Below are 20331 nucleotides of genomic sequence, written 5' to 3'. Positions count from 1 at the left end.
CTAGATAATACATAATATATTTCTCAATTTTTTTCGTACTAGGAATTAATTCGGACCGTTTAGAATGAGCACGAAATTTTACATTACTTATCATCATCATATATTCAAATATGCGTTTCACTTGGTCACGGCATCACGCGTGAACGGCTGGACCGATTTCGCTAATTCTTTTTTTGTTGTGTTTGCTTCACACGCACCATTGAATTGCTTCGCAGGATTGAAGGTTTCCTCAGGTTTTCCTTTCACCGCAAAGCTCGTGGTAGATTTCAAATGTAATTCCGCACATGAATTTCGAAAAACTCAGAGGTGCGAGCCGGGGTTTGAACCCACGACCCTCTGCTTGAGAGGCGATAGGTCAAATCACATTACTTATACTGTGACGAAATTGGGGAATGCCCTTTCTATAAACTAATGGTACAATAATGTATTGACATCTTGTATAGGTAGTATGGTTTTTTTAATCCCAAACAAGAGGGCGGCAAAATTTTCTTCCGCCCCTGGCGGCTAATACCCACGCTACGCCACTCCACTACGTATGGTGGACATTTTTAAATATTTTTCTTAGTCTTGGTATGTTGTATGTACTGCCAAAGCACAACAGCAAGACTATAAAAAAAATTGTTACAAGCATGTGTTTCTGTAGTAAAATACTTCTCGTCTGATATTGGGCAGTAAAGTAGGTTTATGAGGTCCTAGTTTGTCAAGTTGCATATTCTTTGTGTAACTTGAGTCAGTTTTTAATTAAAGTTTATACGCAGCGGAGAATAGGATGATATAGGATGTAATCCCCACGCGTGCCCATGATGGATTCTGAACTCTACTCTTACCATTGTGTTGCTTCGCAACTGTATACTTAAGTAAGTTTTCTAAAGATATTTCCTTTCACCGTAAAAACCGTAACGAATTTAGTAATGTGCTGCTAATTTCGCCCACGAATTTCAAAAAATTAAGAGGATAAGCCGGAATTTGAATCGGGGGGTCTATGCTTCAGAGACCATAGGTCTAACCAGTAGACTACCACAGCTTCTTAATTAAGGTTGATATGTCAACAAATTGGGTACGTATTGCACGAATGGCAATGTCTAAAATTTAAATAACTAACTTTAAATAATCTACGTTCAAAATCCCTAAAGCCTAAATACCTAATGATTTTTTGACTTACATTCAAAATATCGAAAGCTTAAAATGTCAAATGGTATGTTAGCGGTCAAAATACCGAAATCATCGTTACACCAAAGTCTGCTATTTTCAAATGATAACATTACGACTTTTTCAAGCGGGGGTAGGTTGACATTTATCATTTTCTGTGCCGTTACAAAAAAAAATACCTAACATCGAAGGCTAAGGCGGGAGCGAAGCGAACCTAAACTATCAGAGTCGTTTCTGCTCTGAAACGTCTTCCTCGCTCGCTCCGCTCGCTCGGTACCAAACGTAGGTGTAATAACGACATCCCATCGATAGCATTTATTTTAAGTCCTAGGGCTCCCCTTTGGTACAGCCCAGCTGGTGCCTCGATGATAGGCACCGAGCGAAGCGAGCGAGCAAGACGTTTCAGGGCAGAAGCGACTCGGATAGTTTAGGTTCAGAAGGCTACGCTGCGCTTCGCTCCCGCCTTAGCCTTCGATGTTAGGTTTTTTTTGTAATAGCTCGCGCTACTCTAATTGTAGAAGCTCGCAAGTGCATCATTTTAGGTATTTTGACCATTTGGTATTTCAAATGTTGGTGTATTAAACTTAGGTGTCATTGCTGTTGATTTTAAACATTAGACATTTACTCCAATAGGTATTTTAAACTTAGGTAATTCGTAGGTAGGTGTTAGTTGCTTAGGTATTTAAAATCATTAGGTATTTAGATTTTAGGGATTTTGACGTAGGTTATTTAAAGTTAGTTATTTTAATTTTAGACCTTGCAATACGTATCCCGACAAATTATATAGCAATATAATCCTTTAAATAATGCCTTCAGTTTAAAATAAATAAAAGTCATAATTATAGAATGTAAACTGTTTATTGTAACATGTTAAATAGTGAAAATGTGAAGAATGAACAATGTTTATTTTTATATTTTTTTTCATAAGGATTTAGGTTTTAGTTGGGTTTTAATTTTTTTATCCTATTTATAAGCTACCGCAATTATGGCCAACCATGGTTGCCATAGCGTTAAGAACTAAGTTTATCTTTGTCCGTCACAATTATTTATAAAAAACGTAGTGTCATCTGTCACCTGGCAGTGTTAGGATTAGGCGGTTTAGTTTAAGGCCGCCATTGAGGGAATAATACATAATAAATAACATAACGTTTATTTACGGTCAAACGATATTATCCAAAGAGGGCAAATATACACGTGATCATTTAGTATTTTTTTACTACAATGTTATAAGATAATTTAATAAGCCTATTCCTCGAAATGGTTTTGGAATTAGACCACATTGTAAAAAAGTGATCAATGCCAATTGATGTGTAACTTAAGTCATTTTTCGAATATAGAACGTTGACTTATCTATACGGACACATTCCAACAAGTCATCTTCTGAAGTTTTTTATTATATTAGGTATAATCCGTCACCGGGTCACCAGAACATATAATTGTAATAGATTAAACATAGTAAAACGTACGGTATCTTAGTTTTTTTTGTACAGGTTAATTGCAATTGCATTGTGTAAAAATACAGTAAAACTTATTCAGCTTAAATCCTTTCAGCCAACTTAAGACGATAGATGATGTAATTCGTCACCAATTCCCTGACATCATTGGATTGGATGAAGTCTAAATGAGAGAATGTCTCTCTTTCGACCTTTCTCGCGTTAGTGTTAGGCATGTCAGCAGCCATGGCCAGGACGTCCCTTTCGTCTAAGAGACCGTCGCTGACAGAGTAGTGCATAGTGACATCGACGGTGACGAGACCGAGATTATACGAAGGCGGGGTTATGGAACCATAGACTTGGCGGTTTGTGAGCAAGCCATAGTCCCAGCGTCTGAAGATTCGGTCTCTGATGTTTTGGCCGTAGTGCGCGAACTGCTTGAGGGATGCTCCTCCGATCATGGATATTGAGTTGGAGTGGCCCTGGAAATATAAGTACCGATTTTTATGTTCTGATTTACTTGTTGGATTGACATTAAGGTTAGGGTCATCTAGGTACGACTGGATGGCCAAGTGGTTAGAGAACCTGACTACGAAGCTTAAGGCCCCGCGTTCACTCCCCGGCTGGGGCAGATATTTGTATGAATAATACGAATGTTTGTTCTCGGGTCTTGGATGTTATATATGTATATAAGTATGTATCTATCTATATAAGTATTTTCGCCGTTGCCTAGTACCCAATAGTACAAGCTTTGCTTAGATTGGGACTAAGTCAATTGGTGTTAAGTGTCCTATGATATTTATTTTATTTATTTATTTTATCTTGTCTTGGATGGGCGATACACGGTTTCTTGAGTTACATTTGAGTTTCTTATCATTATCATCATCCTCATCATCAGTCGGAAGACGTCCCCTGCAGAACAAAGGCGTCCCCCTTGGAACACCATAATCAACAACAGCGCCAGCATCCCGCCTCCCCGCAAGCACGTGCATGCTGTCAAGTTAGCCTGCATATTACGACACTGTTTACGAGCAAGTGTGATGAAAACAAGTTTTTGCGCCCGTTCCGACCTTGTACTCATATCTCATGGTAATCTTTATATCGCAACAAATCTATTACAATCAAATTATTTTTCATTGGCAGCAGTTAATTAGTAAATATACTTGTATTAGTTACTGATACTATATCTAAGTCTGAGTAGTTCTATGATGTATTGGTGTTGCTACTTTCTTATCCTCGCCATTTTAAAGATAATCAATCAATTAACAATATTGACGTCAAAGCTGAACTAAATAAACGATGTTAGGTATAAATTTAATAAATTGTAGAAATACGTCAACATATTTAATATTCCCGCTTCCTTGACTGACCGTGTCTCATTGTATTCTGGAAGCATCAATAAAGGTGATTATCCACCGGCCGGGATGTGGATGATCGAGAAGTACAAAACGCAACGCAAACGCAGTGATACAAAAAGCGCGATATCGTGCGAGCTCGCACTGGCTCGCGGGAGACACCCCAATACTAATACCAATTCCCACCCATCCTCGCCACGTCTTGCCTCGCCGGTGGAGAATCACCTCAAGACCTTTGAGATGTCCCAAATTAATGACGGTAGGTACAGTTTGACTCTACGGGCATTCACCGTCCTCGTTTAGCAAAGATTTTTGCAAATGAGACGATAAAGTTGTTTCCGGAGAATTTCGGAATTAACAGATTTACGAAGAAAGAAGTCGTGGTTCCACAACATAAGTTAGTGAACAAGGATCGCGAGCGTGTCCGAGCTGTTCCACCTTGCGAGGGGCAGAGACTAGTTCCAGCAGCTGATAGCAGGCCTTCACTAATTGGAAAGGCACTTGAAGAAGTGTGTGTGTTATTTATGAACCCTAAACTTATTCCATGTTGGTTATTCCTTGAAGACACTCACCACAATATGTTCCAGTCCGAGCATTTCGCAGTAAGCCTTGTATTTCACGTCGCCGAAACAGTTATCGATGTACGTGTACCCCTGTCTGGTCAGCGAGACCGGGAGGTCGTCCAGGGTCCTGATTTCAACGAGGCCCAAACTTGTTCCCAAAGACTGAAAAACAATTAATTTCTATTATCGGAGGGGAACTTGCAAAATTAACCAATCGTATTAGAGAGAGAGAGAGAGAGAGAGAGAGAGATTTATTTAACTTCGGTATACAGAAAAAACACTTTAGGAAGAAATAATAATTTAAAAAAACAACGAATAGTATAAATTGGGGCCCACTCAGCATAATGTTGCGGCAAGCCACAACGCTGTTTTTCAGTGGGACCCGTTAAAACTAAACACATAAGATAAAGACATAGACACACTAGGCTGTGACGACACGAACGCCAGCGGAAGGTAGTTCGCAAACAAAGTTATATTCCGGAAGAACCAACTGTCACTTCAACGAGCTAATCCAGAGATGTAAAAAATGGTTTTAAAAAGTTTTTAAATACAAAATGAAAATAGCATTCTAATTTACTATTTCAAATGCAAAATAGAAAATACTTTTGCTTTTTGTATTTTAAATACAAAATGGAAAATAGATATTTTCAAAATACATAATTCAAATAAAACATTTTTATATTAAATTATCACAGTTAGTGTTCTTTATTTATTATTTACTAAAGATTCTAACAACACTAATTGTTCGAAACGAGTATCAGACATGATACGTCTATGTGGACAAATGATCATGATCATAATTACCAATAATGGTGGTATGAAAACACTTTCTAGTGGCCATTTGTCGAATCTCCGAGCCATTTACATAAACAAATTGTGTGGTATAATGCTGACGAAACATAGCAGTAAAGAATTTTGCATAAATAAAATACATCTTAAAAAGTATTTCAATAAACAAAATGCTTTTTATAAGAGGTATTTAAATATAATATAAGTATTTTGCATATTGTATGTGTATTTTAAGTAGAAGTATTTGAAATAAGTTGCAACTCTCTGCTAATCCTCTTGGATATGTTGGTGACTCTCGTTCTTCTACGATCTCCCCGAGCGTAGCCCTCTCCATATCTCGCTGAGTAACTCTGAGCCTAAACTTATGCCACACGGCATTTCAAAAGACTCAGTCGCCGTGTGGCACAAACTGGACTTTGTATAAAACAGAATGCAGCAGAAAATACGCGACCGAAAATAAGCGACACAACTCAAAAAATTACGCTTGTCTGGCTTCACCCTAAGGTACTGAAGAACTTTGGACAAACAGACATGCAATGTGGTTTAAACCAGGCTTTATGTTCACGAAGACACGTCGTGTGCATAAAACATGTGTGTATTAAGTAATTTTTGATATCGCAAATCACGGAAGCCGATTTATTTTTCAAACTGCTTATTGCCTAGATAAATACTTATTAATTCCCTTGGCTGTTATCATCGGATTTCGGATTATGAATTCGTGCACTTGCAATGCTTCATTTGTTAAATTTTTGGTAAATTTTTGTCTTCTTTCATGAATAAAATCAAACTATTTATTTTACAATAATAACAAAAATATATTTGAGATCATCATAACGAGTCCTTTCATTTAAATTATGAAACAGTAAAGTTTGCAAATCTTTTTTTTTAATTTTCTAATTTGTCCCCCGATAAATGACCCTTATTTAAAAATAAAATACTTTGCACATCTGTGCTTGGGTCATAGGCTTACACCATCCTACCAAATTTCACCTGATTTGGTCCAGTAGATTCGGAGCAAATTGGCTGTGACAGACTGACGGATAGACAGACTCCTATAAGGGTTCCGTTTTTTTTGTACGGAACCCTAAAAATAGCTCTAGCTTCTTTTAATACTCACATAAAGGCTGTTGGTCATAAGCGCTGTCGTCCGAAGCGCAGTATTGGGAAAGTTAGACATATACCCCACACCAGCCAGCAGATGGGCGCTCCAGAACTTCTCGTTGTACTCGGGCTTCATAGAATTCAGGACCAAGAACGAGGTTCCTCCCTGAGAATGTCCTATATAGTGCAGTTTCGATTCACCAGTTTTGGCTAGAGCGTAGTCAATCATAGTCGGGAGATCGATTAAACCGATTTCTTCCCAACTGAAGTCGAAGAAGTCATGTTTCTCCTGACTGTCGTCAGGGTTGAGTGATACGTGAGCGCGGGAGTAGGTGTTGCCACGAGCGTTGCCTAGCCACACGTCGAATTCGGCATCAGCTAGGTTATAAGCTAGGACAAAAACATGACTGAATGAGATACCCTTTGGCCTCATCTGCACTGCACTGCATCAGGTTGAGATAGGGGTCAATAACAATTTCTATGGCAGTATAAATAAAGTCTTAAAATAAAACAGCAATCCAGGCCAGTTAATTACGACAATTCTAAATACCTACATTGTTGATTGACGAATTTCGTGCTAGAGGTTGTATTGTCTAAAGCGCGGGCACTCGGGATCGCTATTCACCATCTTTTTCTACCTCTATCCTGTGACATGCAAGCCTGATTCAATAAATTATAAAAAAAAAAACAATTGACAGAAGGAAGTGTTGAAAATAATTGTGATTACGAGTGCGTTACACAAGCCTTCAAGTTCGTTCGTTCGTTCGTTCGTTCGAGATACGAACATCGTAACGGAGGATTATTTGCGGTAGTTCCTTTGGCAGTTCCTTCGAAGGAACTATTGCATTTTTTCCCACTAGATCCTATACAAGAGATGAAGGAAGAACTGTGTTAATTTTTTCGCCTTTGTTCTTTTCCCAGTAGCACCTTCAGTTGTTCCTAGAACTGCGATTATTTTTTCGCCCTTGTTCCTTTGCAAAAACTGAAGGTGCTACTGTGAAAAGAACAAAGGCGAAAAACTAAACACAGTTCTTCCTTCATCTCTTGTGGAGGAACTAGTGGGAAAAAACGCAATAGTTCCTTCGAAGGAACTGCCAAAGGAACTACCGCGAATAATCCGTATCGGGGCATCCCGCTTATAGTATTTATTAATAGAGTGAAATGGACTGCGATACATTTTTGCGATGTGATTATTTCTGTATGACCCACAAAGGATTATTTTCATGGTTGCAAAATTCACGAACACGAATCTTTTTCGCCTTGTCTTATCAGTGTCATTTCTTTCGAAGCAATTAAATATTGATAATATTCAAATTATTGGTTGATTACGTACTAATCTTTAGATATTGTCCTGATATCGATATAGTGATGTCTAGATTTGATAAAAGAAGAGGAAATCGCATTTGAATCGCCCAATCACTCATGTGTCGTATCTATTGAGATATAAATGCACCGTTATTGTATGCGACACCGATTGTTAAAATTCCAGATAAATTAAATATTTTCAACTTCATAAATTACTGAAATTAGGCCTAGCAATTTAATTGAAATTCCGGGATTTCCCAGAAATTCTTGTGGAAATCTCCAAAACTTACATCTGAATTTTTATTATCGTTGCATGAAAAAAAACCGCGAAGAATTTCATGTCTCTAATCCTAACGGTTTTCATTGAATGCGCTTAGGCTAATTAGAAAAGTTTATCTAGGCGTTAAGTTTTCTTAAATTTTCAAATTTTCTGCGCAACTTTTTTTTAACCTTGAAGGAAAGAAAAAAAGAAGAGATTTAATCACAAAGTCACCTAAATACAACAAAAAAAAAAATAATAAACCACACTGAAAAAAAATACATGTTTTTGTGTGTTCCCGAAAAAAGTGAAACGGCCGCTGATTCAGCATTATGCGTTTAAATAAGAAAAAAAGAACAAACCCCTTTCTCGAGGAGTCGTGTAAAAAGTTAAAAATATCATTCGTTATCAATCATTATCATAATTAGCTGTAGGACGTCCATTGTTGGACATAGCCCTCCCTCATAGACCTCCAGTTACCGAGGTCGGAAGCAGCCTGCATCCGGTGGACGTACTAAGCTAGGCTTGCTAATCCGTGGTCTCCATTAGAAAACTTTTCAGCTCCAACCGACATCTGTTTTCCGTGCTATATGGCCTGCCTATGACCACTTCAACGTGCTAATACTGCTAATTCGCTTGGCTTTGTCGGTGACTTTCGTATTCTCAAACCTTAATAAACACCTATTATGAGTCTACTTACAAGGCTTATAGTGAAAAATACCATTAAAATCTAACTTACCAATTGCATAATCGGATCCTACATGGATGAAGTTTGCCGACGAGCCCATGAGACCGTGCATCACAAAGACAACGGGTCTCCGTTGTTCGGAGGGCCCGTTCCTCCCATAGGGTATACGGTGCACGCCCAGGATGTATCCGTCTTCTGTGGTCACATGGTGCAACTCGGCGGGGTAGCCCGCTGAGATTATTTTGTCAATCTGCTCGAAAATAGAACGTTAAGGTCTCTACTCACTACAACGTCGTATATCAATGACCGTAATAGAAACGTTTCAGGCAAAAGAGTATTCTTTGTGTTGAAAAATATGAGACTATGCCCACAAGCACGTTTTTAGGGTTCCGGAGCCAAAATGGCAAAAACGGAACCCTTATAGTTTCGCCATGTCTGTCTGTCTGTCGGTCCGCGGCTTTGCTCAGGGACTATCAATGCTAAAAAGCTGTAATTTTGCACGGATATATATGTAAACTATGCCGACAAAATGGTACAATAAAAATTACAAAAAAAGTTTTTTAGGGTACCTCAAGGGTACCTCCCATAGACGTAAAGTAGGGTTTTTTTTTCTCATCCAACCTTATAGTGTGGGGTATCGTTGGATGGGTCTTTTAAAACCATTAGGGAATTGCTAAAAGGATTTTTCGATTCAGTGATATGTTTGCGAAATATTCAACTTTAAAGTGAACCCCTCTAAAATCTAAACCGGTGGGTGGAAAAATTTGTAAAAATTCAGGATGGTAGCAAATATATCAAACTTTCAAGGAAAACTATAACGGCTAAGTTTGCTTGAGAATTATCTATTTTAATATTGTGATGATTGATGAAACCATTTCTCCGGTGCTAATCTGAGCTGAATAAATCTATACTTGATTTTCGAATTTGTTATCATTCGTATTGGTTTTTCCGGTCATTCTATCAAAACATGTATACACATATTTTTGTAACTTTGACCGTGGCCCAATTGCATGATAAAGTACAAGCTAATAGTATTAGTGAATGTCAATACAAAATCGCTAATAATATTAGCTTGTACTTTGTTATGCAATCGGGCCCGTGTCGATATCTTTACCCTTGACTGTACGTATCTACGTACAGTCACCAGCGTTAATATCAGCCACAGTGGAGCATGCAAAAATACCTGATACGTCCTTCCGGCCCTAGAAATAGAGTCGTATCAGATATTTATGCACGCTTGTTCTGTTACATATTGGTGCTGGTGACTGTACACTAACTTTACATTTGAAATTTACCACGAGCTTTGCGGTGAAGGAAAACATCGTGAGGAAACCTGCACGAACCTGCGAAGCAATTCAATGGTGTGTGTGAAGTTCCCAATCCGCACTGGGCCCGCGTGGGAACTATGGCCCAAACCCTCTCATTCTGAGGGGAGGCCTGTGCCCTGCAGTGGGACGTATATAGGCTGGGATGATGATGATGATGATGACTGTACACTGAGGAACAAGACAAGCAGCTTTTGTCGCGGTTAACTGCATAATGCGGGTTTATTGATGAACAGATTATAGATGAGCGGGATTTGATTTTTTTTTGACCGATGGGGGAGAAAGGTCCTCGAGTGACAACCACGACCCGAAAGACGAAGCATTCGTAGGCCTCCCACTAAGTGGACTGACGACATAGCGAGAGTTGGCGGGCAAGTGGCGGTTTGTCGTTCATGTCACCAAATGGTTAGTGAACGTGCCTATAATAATAATAATATAATCATATTTATTCAGACTTTTCAATCCATTTGTTAGTAATACATAATCACTTATTGACTAATGTTAGTAGCGTAGTATTTAGCCTATGCAGCTTCAGGTCGCGGGTTCGATCTCCGGCCGGAGCAAAGACTTGTATGAATATTACGAATTTCTTGACTGTTGGACGTTTGATATGTATTTTAGTGTGTATTTATCTATGAGAGTTCGTGGAAAAACCGAGCTTCGCTCGAGTTAAAGCTCAAATACATAGGATATCCCAGAAATAATAATAATTTATATCCGACTTCAAAAAAGGAGGAGGTTATCAATGCGGTTGTATTTTTTTTAATACCTTCAATATACCGATAGCATGTCATTGCAATTGGCATCTACGAACTATTTTCTAATTATTTATTTCTTATACATTCTAATCTTCTGACAACTTGCCAAACAATGACCTAACCAACAAAAAGTTGGAAAGCCCCCGACTTTGTCACTTCAAAGTTCAATATCTCAAAAACGGCTAAACCGATTTTGATGAAACATGTCTAAGAACCATTGCTAGAAAACCTGCTTTCAAATAAAAAAAAACCTCATTTAAATCGGTCCACCCGTTTAAGAGCTACGGTGCCACAGACAGATAGACAGACACACAGCGGTCAAAATTATAACACCCCTCTTTTTGCGTCGGGGGTGAAAAATAAGATCTAGGGTGATCTTTTAGTAACTCAATTATATTTTTAACTTTTTTTATAAAGTTTAGTTGCTGTTTAGCAATAGGTACACATTCACTCAAAACCATGGATCTACGTAAAACTCTTACATTATGGCTTTACAAAAACAACATTTAGTTTTAGTTTAGTTAGAGATTTAGTTTTAACTTAATTATTGTAATACTGCGTACCTACTTATTGTTGTTAAAATTGTCGGAATATGTTTTGGTGAGAATCGGTAAGGAGGTAGTTTTTTTTTTTCAGAGTACCTGTAGCATAATATGTTTTTGTATGATATCATCTCTGTTGGTTCTCCAATAAAGTAAAATAAAATAAAATAAAACAGATAAATAATTCCTTGTCTTTGTTTAAGCAAGTACACACAACTTTTATTTCACCTGTCCGATGTTTGTCATCAAATCTTGCAAATTAAATTTGAGCCACGCCACTACCCGGTTACCGATTGAGCGGAAATTTTGCATGCATCTGTAAATCGCTTGACAATACAATAATCTGGTAGTGGCATCGTGTTAGTCTGCCCGTAAGATAGCCTCCGCAGGACGGAACTCATCAACTGTTGATGGCATCGACTTGAAATTTGGTATGCAAATTTAGTTTAGGTGACAATACACGTAGTCATCAAAAAGTACAGTCAGCAAAAAAGCTTGTATTTTTTTACCAAAAACTTATTATTTTATTTTGTCTTTAGCTAGTACTTAGTTTTTTTTTAATTTCATCACTTATCTGGACTAGGGACATTATCCATACAGCTGCATATCCTTGTACTTACGATTTGTGTGGCCGTTCTATTGTCACCGCCATTACGCGGGAACGCACACACTGACACCACCACGGCCAACATAACGGCTAGAGCACGACACGACATTTTGGATGGTACGATTAGCAAATGGCCGCGAGTGACTGTCACACAACGATATTTATATTTGCACTTTATCGATTTATCTATCTTTAAATGGGCGGAAAAAATTGACCTTAATATCAAGGTGTATGAAATCTTTATATAGTTAATTGTGTTAGTGATAAAATGTATCGGCCGTGATTTGTGTTAGACGCTTTCTGGGGAAAGAACCTCGTCAGAAGTAAGGCGGAGTTAATTTTTAATTAGGTTCTTTAGAAATTGCACATATCGAATGCTTGTGGCATTAAAAAATATCAGAAATAACGAGTGCAAAGATGAAATAAACATAACGACCGCTTACTTTCTCAACCTCGTATCTGTCCATATTAAATTGCTTTAGAATCATCTTTATGTGAAGTATGATAGAGTGTTCATTTGTTATTTACAATTCGGGTAAATAAGTAGTTGAGAAATTAAGCGGTCGAAAGTTTGGTTGCCAAAATTAAAAAAAAACCCCAACACAAAGCCTTTTAAGAGAAAAAATAGGTAATATCTACGTTGGTGCCCTCTACGTTTGATAGAAGTAGAATATTCGTCATTTTTATTAACTTTTTTTATATACCTATTTTAAGTTTTTTTTTACTTTTTGAAAGCTCGGAACATCATAATATACTTACTCGTTTATCCAAGTCAGAATAGTGATATATTATTAGATTTTGACCTCTGTATTCCCCTTGTTATTCCCTTAATGCATTGTATCTAAGGTTCATGCTATGTTATAAGGAACCCATCTTAGTAAAAAACAATTTAGATAAGTAAGTTACAAAACCCTTGCCACTAATGTCATTTCAAAATTCAAAGTGATGTTTCATAAATAGCCGAACCGATCTAAATTAAACTTAGCTAAGCTAAGAACCATAATACCTACTTATTGAACAAGCCTCAGCATGTCCATCCGTTTAGGAACTAAAATAACGCCACAGGCACGTCATGGTTATAATGCTCCTCTTTATCTATTGGGGGTTAAAAATGATACCGCGGCTATCATTTATTTCGTTATTTAGGAATGTGTGATGATTTTGCAATCCGCTAAATAGGCAGAACCTTAAGTGCTCTAAATAATATAATTAACTATATTTTCTTTCGTATATTTACTGGCATCTAATGAAAACAATCTGTGCGTCAATTTTGATTAAACAGGCAAAAGACACTTCGAGATTTTATTACAGTAGTATTATTGTCTGTCAGACATGTGTTTTGGTAGTAAAATACTACTTTTCTTCAGTTTGCTGCGTTTTGATGTAAGGAGTTCTGAAATTCTTGATGTCATCCAATTTCGGCTATGACAAATGCTTCGACGTGCTAATTAGATTAATTCTTATGGAATGCTCTTATGTGGCTAAGGTAACCAATTGTTGCTGTGAAAGTAGGTACGGTAATAAAATAATATAGTGGTAAACATAAACAAAGAACATAAATAATCGCTTGAAGGCACTCGATCTCAAACGCCAAATTTAATAAGGAATACCCAAGCCCTCCTCTTCATATAATGCAACATAAAATGATAGTCTTCCAGCTATATGATTTTTAAGATGTTTATTGTAACATGGTATTTATAATCACTTACAAGCCTTTAGGCAAACCTTACATAATAACTAATAACTTTTAAGCCGTCACCAGGACATGTTATTACAATTAAAACATAATCAACACAATTTCTATCCAGTAAGCTTTGGTTTATTGCAGGTTAATGTGTCACCAGGACTCAAATTGGTGTAAAAGTAAAACTATTGGTTTGATGTAGCGTGAGCCACATCAGCCCTTTGTACGCTTGCGATGATGTAATTCGTCACCAACTCTCTAGCATCGAGAGCCGCAACGAAATCTATGTGAGAGAATGATTCCCTTTCGACCTTTCTTGCGACTGTGTTTGGCATGTCAGCAGCCATGGCTAGGACGTCACGTTCATCCAACAAGTTGTCGCTGACAGTGTAGTGCATGGTAACATCGACGGTGATGAGTCGCAGGTTGTAGGAAGGCGGGGTGATGGAGCCGTAGAGGACGCGATTCCTGATGATGCCGTGGTCCCAGCGCCTGAACGCTCGGTCTTTGATGTTCTGGCCGTAGTGAGCGAACTGCTTGAGCGATGAACCGCCGACACCCATGTCTTCTGTGTCGGCGTAGCCCTAAAAAAAAGGTCCTCGTTTAGAATAAAAATGGGGGTAAAAATTGGTATCCATTGATATTAAAAGTCATAATGTAATAACTCTTTTTTTTACTCTAAATGACTCCTGATTGTTATAGAATAAACTTAAAATAACCCGTACTTAGAGTTCTTCTGGATGGCCTTTTCAAAGTTAATGACATTTTATGGCTTTAGAGAAAAAAAAGTATGACAAACGTTACAATATGGCTAACAATATTATGGATCGCGAACGGGACTCGCATGGGCATGCTTGTAAAATGATGAGTAGGACTAAGTCGCAGATAAATTATTAATTATGATTCACATTGGACTTGGAAGTCTATAGAATGTAGACTGCCGTATTCTTTACCGAGCTTACGATATTTCGTTCGACGCAGTTGCACGCATCATGATCGTGACGTGAATGAGAGAAAAAGTTTCCGAGTTGAAAGACTTCGTTGGTCCGATGTAGAATGTAGCAGTTTCTCTCTTGATGACTAGATAGCGCTAGAAGTCGCTACACCATGATCACGCTTTTATGCAGTAATGAGTTATTGTCTAGCTAGATATCTGTATTTTTGTTTCATAGTTACAACTAACTTTGAAACTTTATCTATGAATGCTCGAGCTTTTATATGATTTATAGACTCGTTAGTTTCTAATCCGTTTACGATTTTCGAGATAATCTTATCTACAACTTACGTCAACGTAAACAGAGTGTGTTTCGGTGAATATCCGAGTAGTTTAGTTTTTCTAAGTAAATAATTAGCTTTGTCATAGTAAATTACAATACTGTGTAACTTTTTTTAAAACAATATGATTTCATATCTGTTTAGAATAATTTGTTAATAGTTGAAATTAGAGCTTTCATAAATTATTTAGCGTCGACGTAGTCTGTTTTTCGCGCTGATAAATCAGATTTAATTGTTTATCTTGTTGTTTTTTTTTGCGTTTAATGACACTTTAATGGTTTATTAAATTATTAACTTATTTTGTACTTCAAAAATAAGTCTAAGTCTTCCTATCCGGTGCACTGAAGCCCCCGTGACCATGATAAATACTTTGATTTTTGATTATTAACTGCTTCGGTGTTGCATAAATTAAATTTAAAATCTGACGGTACTAACCAACTTTATATTGAAGTACATATGCATGTTTATTCGAGATTCAGATCTATTGTCAAGAAGACATTAATATCAAAGGCGTATTATAAAGTTAATGATTATATAATGGACAGGGATATTTGGAAATAATTCCGATCCGCATTAGCGATCCCTTCAAATAGCGAACCTACTGTGTTATAAATAAAGTTGTGTTAAATACTTGTGATGTATACATATCATTTAATAATATTGTAAATCTGTTTAAAAAAAATATATACCTCGTTGAGTTTCTTGCCGGATTCTTCTCAGCAGAGGTTTTTCCGAAACGGTGGTAGATTGTTTTTGACATTCATAAGTGCTTGTTATAGCCTAAATTGAATAAAGATATTTTGACTTTGACTTTGACTTTGAGATTGAACTCACTTACCACAATTTCGTTGAGTCCAAGCATTTCGCAGTAAGCCTTGTACTGCACGTCGCCGAAACAGTTGTCGATGTATGAGTGCCCCTGCCTCGTCAACGAGATCGGAAGGTCGTCCAGGCTCATGATTTCATATAGACCAAGACTTGTTCCTAGGGACTGAAAATACATTTGTCATAAACTAGGCTGGCCCAATTGGTCTCGGGTGGGAAGAGCTGGAAGAAGCCGCGCAAGATCGAGCCGAATGGAAAACTCTTCTACGAGCCCTATGTCCTTATTGTGGGATAACAGGATCACATAATCATCATAAACTAGCCTTCCTGACGTAAGAATGGGCAGCAGTGAACTATTTTCATCTACGAACGGCGGCCATATATATTTGGTGCAAGTACTTAAGCGGGTACAAGGTATCCCCCTGTATACTCATCTGCTGCGCTTTAGTAAATCCCGAAATCCCCGCTTGGGCTCTATATTTTTTGGTTTATCAAATTATTAAAAATTGACAAAGGTATAGATCATCAAACTTCCGGAGTGGGGGCTTGTGACGTCACTATTAGTTAAAAATCGCACCATATAGTGACTTCATTCGAAACTTCTAAGCACTGTATCCTCGTCATTTTTTGTTTGTCAAACAAAAGAAAAAAATACGTGTACATTACTTTTTAATTATCTAACTGACGGCCTAAACAGTTTTTTATTCGTCTATGATAGCCTATTGTGGTCCAGACGTCCAGCAATCGTCATCACATCATCATATCAGCAGTAGGATGTTCACTGACATAGACATCCCCCGTAGAACAATCTACATACCAAATGTTATCCGAAATCAGTCAGTGTTTTAGCGTAAAGGAGTTATAATATCAGTAGGATTCGGGATGTGAGATTACTGCGTATATATATTTTTCTAAAACTACACTTGATGATATATACATGGGTTTGTGATACTCACATAAAGAGTATTGGTCATGAGTGCCGTTGCGCGTAACGCGGTATTAGGGAAATGGGACATATACCCAACACCGGCCAGCAGATGGGCAGTCAGGATTTTATCATTGTACTCAGGCTTCATAGAAGTCATGACCAAGAAGGAAGTTCCTCCCTGAGAATGCCCGATGTAATGCAACTTCAATGCACCAGTTTGGGCTAGAGCGTAGTCGACCATAGTCGGGACGTCGATCATGCCGATTTCTTCCCAACTGTAGTCGAAGAAGTCGCTTTTCTGGTGTCTATTGTCGGGGTCAAGAGACACGTGTCCGCGAGAGTTGACGTTGCCACGCGCGTTGCCTAGCCACACGTCGTAGCCGGCGTCTGCTAGGTTATATGCTGGAACATCGAAAAAGTTGGTAGGGTTTTCCAAAATGAAATAGGAGTGCCTATAAAAACAAGTTTTTTGGAGACTGTATTTTTATTTGATCTAAATATTGTTTTATCAAATTTGTAGCAAAACCGACCAGCTGATTATCAAGATTTAAAGCTTGTTAAAATTATACTGTTTCCTAAATAAAACGAATCCGGAATATTTAAAAAGACGATTATCAGAAAATACAAAGATGAAGTGCATCAGAGTTCGTCAGTAAGAGTATCGCACATTATTGGTGAAAACGCATTTTTAGGTAATTAACTAAATGTAAATAAACTTCAGCGGCCAGATTTTGCACATTCAAGGATTTTAAACATTTTACTTACATAGTATCTATCATTGTAATAAAAATTAGATTAATATATTTCAATAAAAAAATATAAATATTTCGATAGTTTAAGGGGGGAATTTAAATAATTGAGTCACCAAAATGACGTTATTTTGCTAACATTTAGTTTACGTAAACCTTTCAAGTATAACCCTTACCAATCGCATGATCGGAACCGGTGAAGATGAAGTTTTCCGACGAGCCCATGAGACCGTGCATCACAAAGACAACGGGCCTCTGTTCTTCGGAGGGCCCGTTCCTCCCATAGGGTATACGGTGCACGCCCAGGATGTATCCGTCTTCTGTGGTCACATGGTGCAACTCGGCGGGATAGCCCGCGGAGATTATTCGGTCAACCTGATCAAGAATAGAACTAGCTTCAGCAGAAAGTACAACCCGTTATAACATTTCAACGGGTTCTGTTCTCGCCGAAATTATTTTTCCCAACTGTTAAACTGTAAGACCTCCATTACGTACTATTAGGTTCTAGAGGATAGTCCTGAAGTTTATATCCTGTATAGTTTACAGTTTCAGAATAAAACGTCCATATAAAAGAGTTGGGAAATAAATCATTTGGAAAACATATTTTCGGGGAAAAGCCAGTACCCTTAGTGTAATTTTCGTTTACAAAATATGTCTCGATCGTTTTCGCGTTAAAATCTCGATTTGTATGGAAACACGAACAGCGCCTCTAGCGGAGCGTTTGCGATGTTCATGTTTCCATACAAATTGAGATTTTAACGCGAACGCGATCGAGACGTATTTTGTAACCGAAAACTTACACTAAGGGTACTGGATCTCTTTTCAACGTTATTCTTTAGTAAGGAAGGTAGAAGGCTGGTTGTGTTACCATTGATGGAATAGGTCAAATAATTATTAGCACGATAACCTAAGTAAGCTACCCTGGCTTTATACTATAAAGTTATGAAGGATTCCGTATCGCGCCGTCCCGCTCACGCTTATAGTAAATATTCAATAGGAGAGTGAGAGGGAACGTGTGATATGGACTTCGAATTTTGGAGTATCCCCCCCGACTATGGAAGCTAGAATTCGCAGGTTTAAACGCCATTAGGAGCAGAAGAATGTATGATTTTTGAATGGTTTTTTTTTTCGAGGAAGGTGGAGAATGCTCGGAGTACCTATACTGCCGAGCCGGTCTCGGCAGCATGCCCGACTCATCGTGTTTTTCTATTCTATGGTGAAGCACCAATGCCGCTCATCTGATAAATCTCGAACATTGCCTAAATTGCGCCCTTGTCTTTTTTTATTTAATATATAAAAATGAATCCCTATTTCCCTTAGTCACGGCATCCCGCGTGAACGGCAGGACCGATTTCGCTAATTCTTTTTCTGTTGTGTTTGTATTGTCAGGAGAAGGTTCTTATAAAAGAAGATTTAGAAAATTAAAGTAAAACTACACCGGGGGCGAAGCTAGTTATATATAAAAACATTACTTACGATGTGTGTGGCTCTATTTTGCCCGCTGTTACGCGGTAACGCACACACTGACACTACCACGGCCAACACAACGGTTAAAGCACGCCACGACATTTTGAATGGAAACGATTAGCAATTGGCGACGATCCTCTGACACACAACGATATTTATATTTGCACGTTATCGATTTATCTTTATTCATTAATCCATTTAAACGGGGATTATCTTTTCAAAGGGTCGGCGAAACTTGGAACATGCTACATGTTTTTGCGATAATGTACAGACCTATGGGCCAACGGGGCAGTCAACCCATTCAAATGATGAAACGTGTAAGGAAAATCGCAAGGGGGGAATTGCGGAACAAATTTAACAAGAGTAGATACGAATAAATTAGGGGCGGTATCACCCCTAATTATAAGCAGTATGGCTTTACCCCTCGACGAGTGCGAATGTTTACTCGACAAAAATCCGCCAAGTGCTTGTCGGGCCACGTGCAATGTAGGATGCTGCATTAATTAATTTGTAAAGCCTACTATAAACTGTGATAGTTTTATTTTTAAATTCGTTATTCAATTACTTTTCAATTACATTGCAGTTTTTTTTTCAGATTTTTCAAACCAACGGTTTAGCTTACAAAGTGGAGAACACTTGGCTCTATTAAAAATAAGCACTTTGAAGCTTAATATTTTGCAAACCGACCGAGTAAATCTACTATAGCACGCGACACGAAATTCTAGAGTTGAAGGTTAATTTCTGTTCATAATTTTACAATCTCTTATTTAGTTTCACCTATCCTGTTCTGTCTTGTATGTCTGTCTGTCTGTCTGTAATCAAATCATGCAAGTTAAATTCGACTAACTTCCAGTTGGATTGACTTGAAATTTAGTATACTTACATATATAAATTGCATGACAATACAATTATCTGGTAGTGATATCCTGGTAGTCCGGCCAGGATCATCTCTACAGGATGGAACTCTTCAACGGTTAATAGATCGACTTGAAATTTGGTATGCAAATGTAGTTTGGATGACAATACAAGTACAGTCAACAAAAAGTACCGTTAGCAAAAAAAAAGCTTGTGTTTATTGGAAATTATTTTTTTACCAAAAATTAACAAATTCTAGCTCTGGCAGTCTCTAAGCTAAATTGCGGGCGGACGGACGGATGTACCGAAACTGTAAGGGTTGCTTTTTTGAGTACGGAACCCTAAAAATAGTTAGTAGTATTTATTTTGTGTATACATTGTGTAACCATTCTGTTTCTGACCGCGCTACGCGGTAACGCACACACTGTTACTCGTACCACGACGGCCAATACAACGGCTAGAGCAGGAAGCGACATTTTGGATGAAAATGCTTCAATAGGTTATAAGTAATAATAACAAAATAGACTGTTTGGACATAAGATTATAGTGCACGTCAAGGATATTAAAAAAAACGTTTTTTTTTTTCTTTCTTCCGATGATGCACTGAGCCAACAAGTGCTACGTAGATATGTGAAATTCTAGTTTTATTTTGTTGTACGTATGTAAGGTTCTTT

At 37.8% G+C, this 20331-nt stretch overlaps 3 protein-coding genes across 4 annotated transcripts in view; 1 reads left to right on the top strand and 2 right to left on the bottom strand.

The window, feature by feature from the left end:
- The window catches only part of Sdc (Syndecan), a 442876-nt gene that overhangs the window by 181695 nt on the left and 240850 nt on the right, over positions 1 to 20331 (top strand). The gene's annotated exons all lie outside the window — the stretch shown is intronic.
- Positions 1989 to 12006, bottom strand: LOC141438336 (lipase 3-like). Its single transcript, XM_074102184.1, has 5 exons — positions 11888 to 12006; positions 8694 to 8892; positions 6407 to 6780; positions 4510 to 4662; positions 1989 to 3064 (listed from the first exon to the last, which is right to left on the bottom strand). The coding sequence occupies exons 1-5, from the start codon at positions 11981 to 11983 to the stop codon at positions 2687 to 2689; spliced, it is 1200 nt and encodes a 399-aa protein (XP_073958285.1). The 5' UTR covers positions 11984 to 12006; the 3' UTR covers positions 1989 to 2686.
- LOC141438334 (lipase 3-like) lies at positions 13538 to 18925 on the bottom strand. The gene is made up of 5 exons (XM_074102181.1): positions 18812 to 18925; positions 17512 to 17710; positions 16615 to 16988; positions 15672 to 15824; positions 13538 to 14142 (listed from the first exon to the last, which is right to left on the bottom strand). Exons 1-5 carry the CDS (start codon positions 18902 to 18904, stop codon positions 13744 to 13746), a joined length of 1218 nt encoding a protein of 405 aa, XP_073958282.1. The 5' UTR covers positions 18905 to 18925; the 3' UTR covers positions 13538 to 13743.

Source organism: Choristoneura fumiferana, chromosome 18 (genome assembly GCF_025370935.1).
Source record: "Choristoneura fumiferana chromosome 18, NRCan_CFum_1, whole genome shotgun sequence".
In the NCBI taxonomy this organism is placed as follows: domain Eukaryota; kingdom Metazoa; phylum Arthropoda; class Insecta; order Lepidoptera; family Tortricidae; genus Choristoneura; species Choristoneura fumiferana.
The sequence above is the reverse complement of the archived record's forward strand: the minus strand, read 5'-3'. Positions and strand labels throughout refer to the sequence as shown.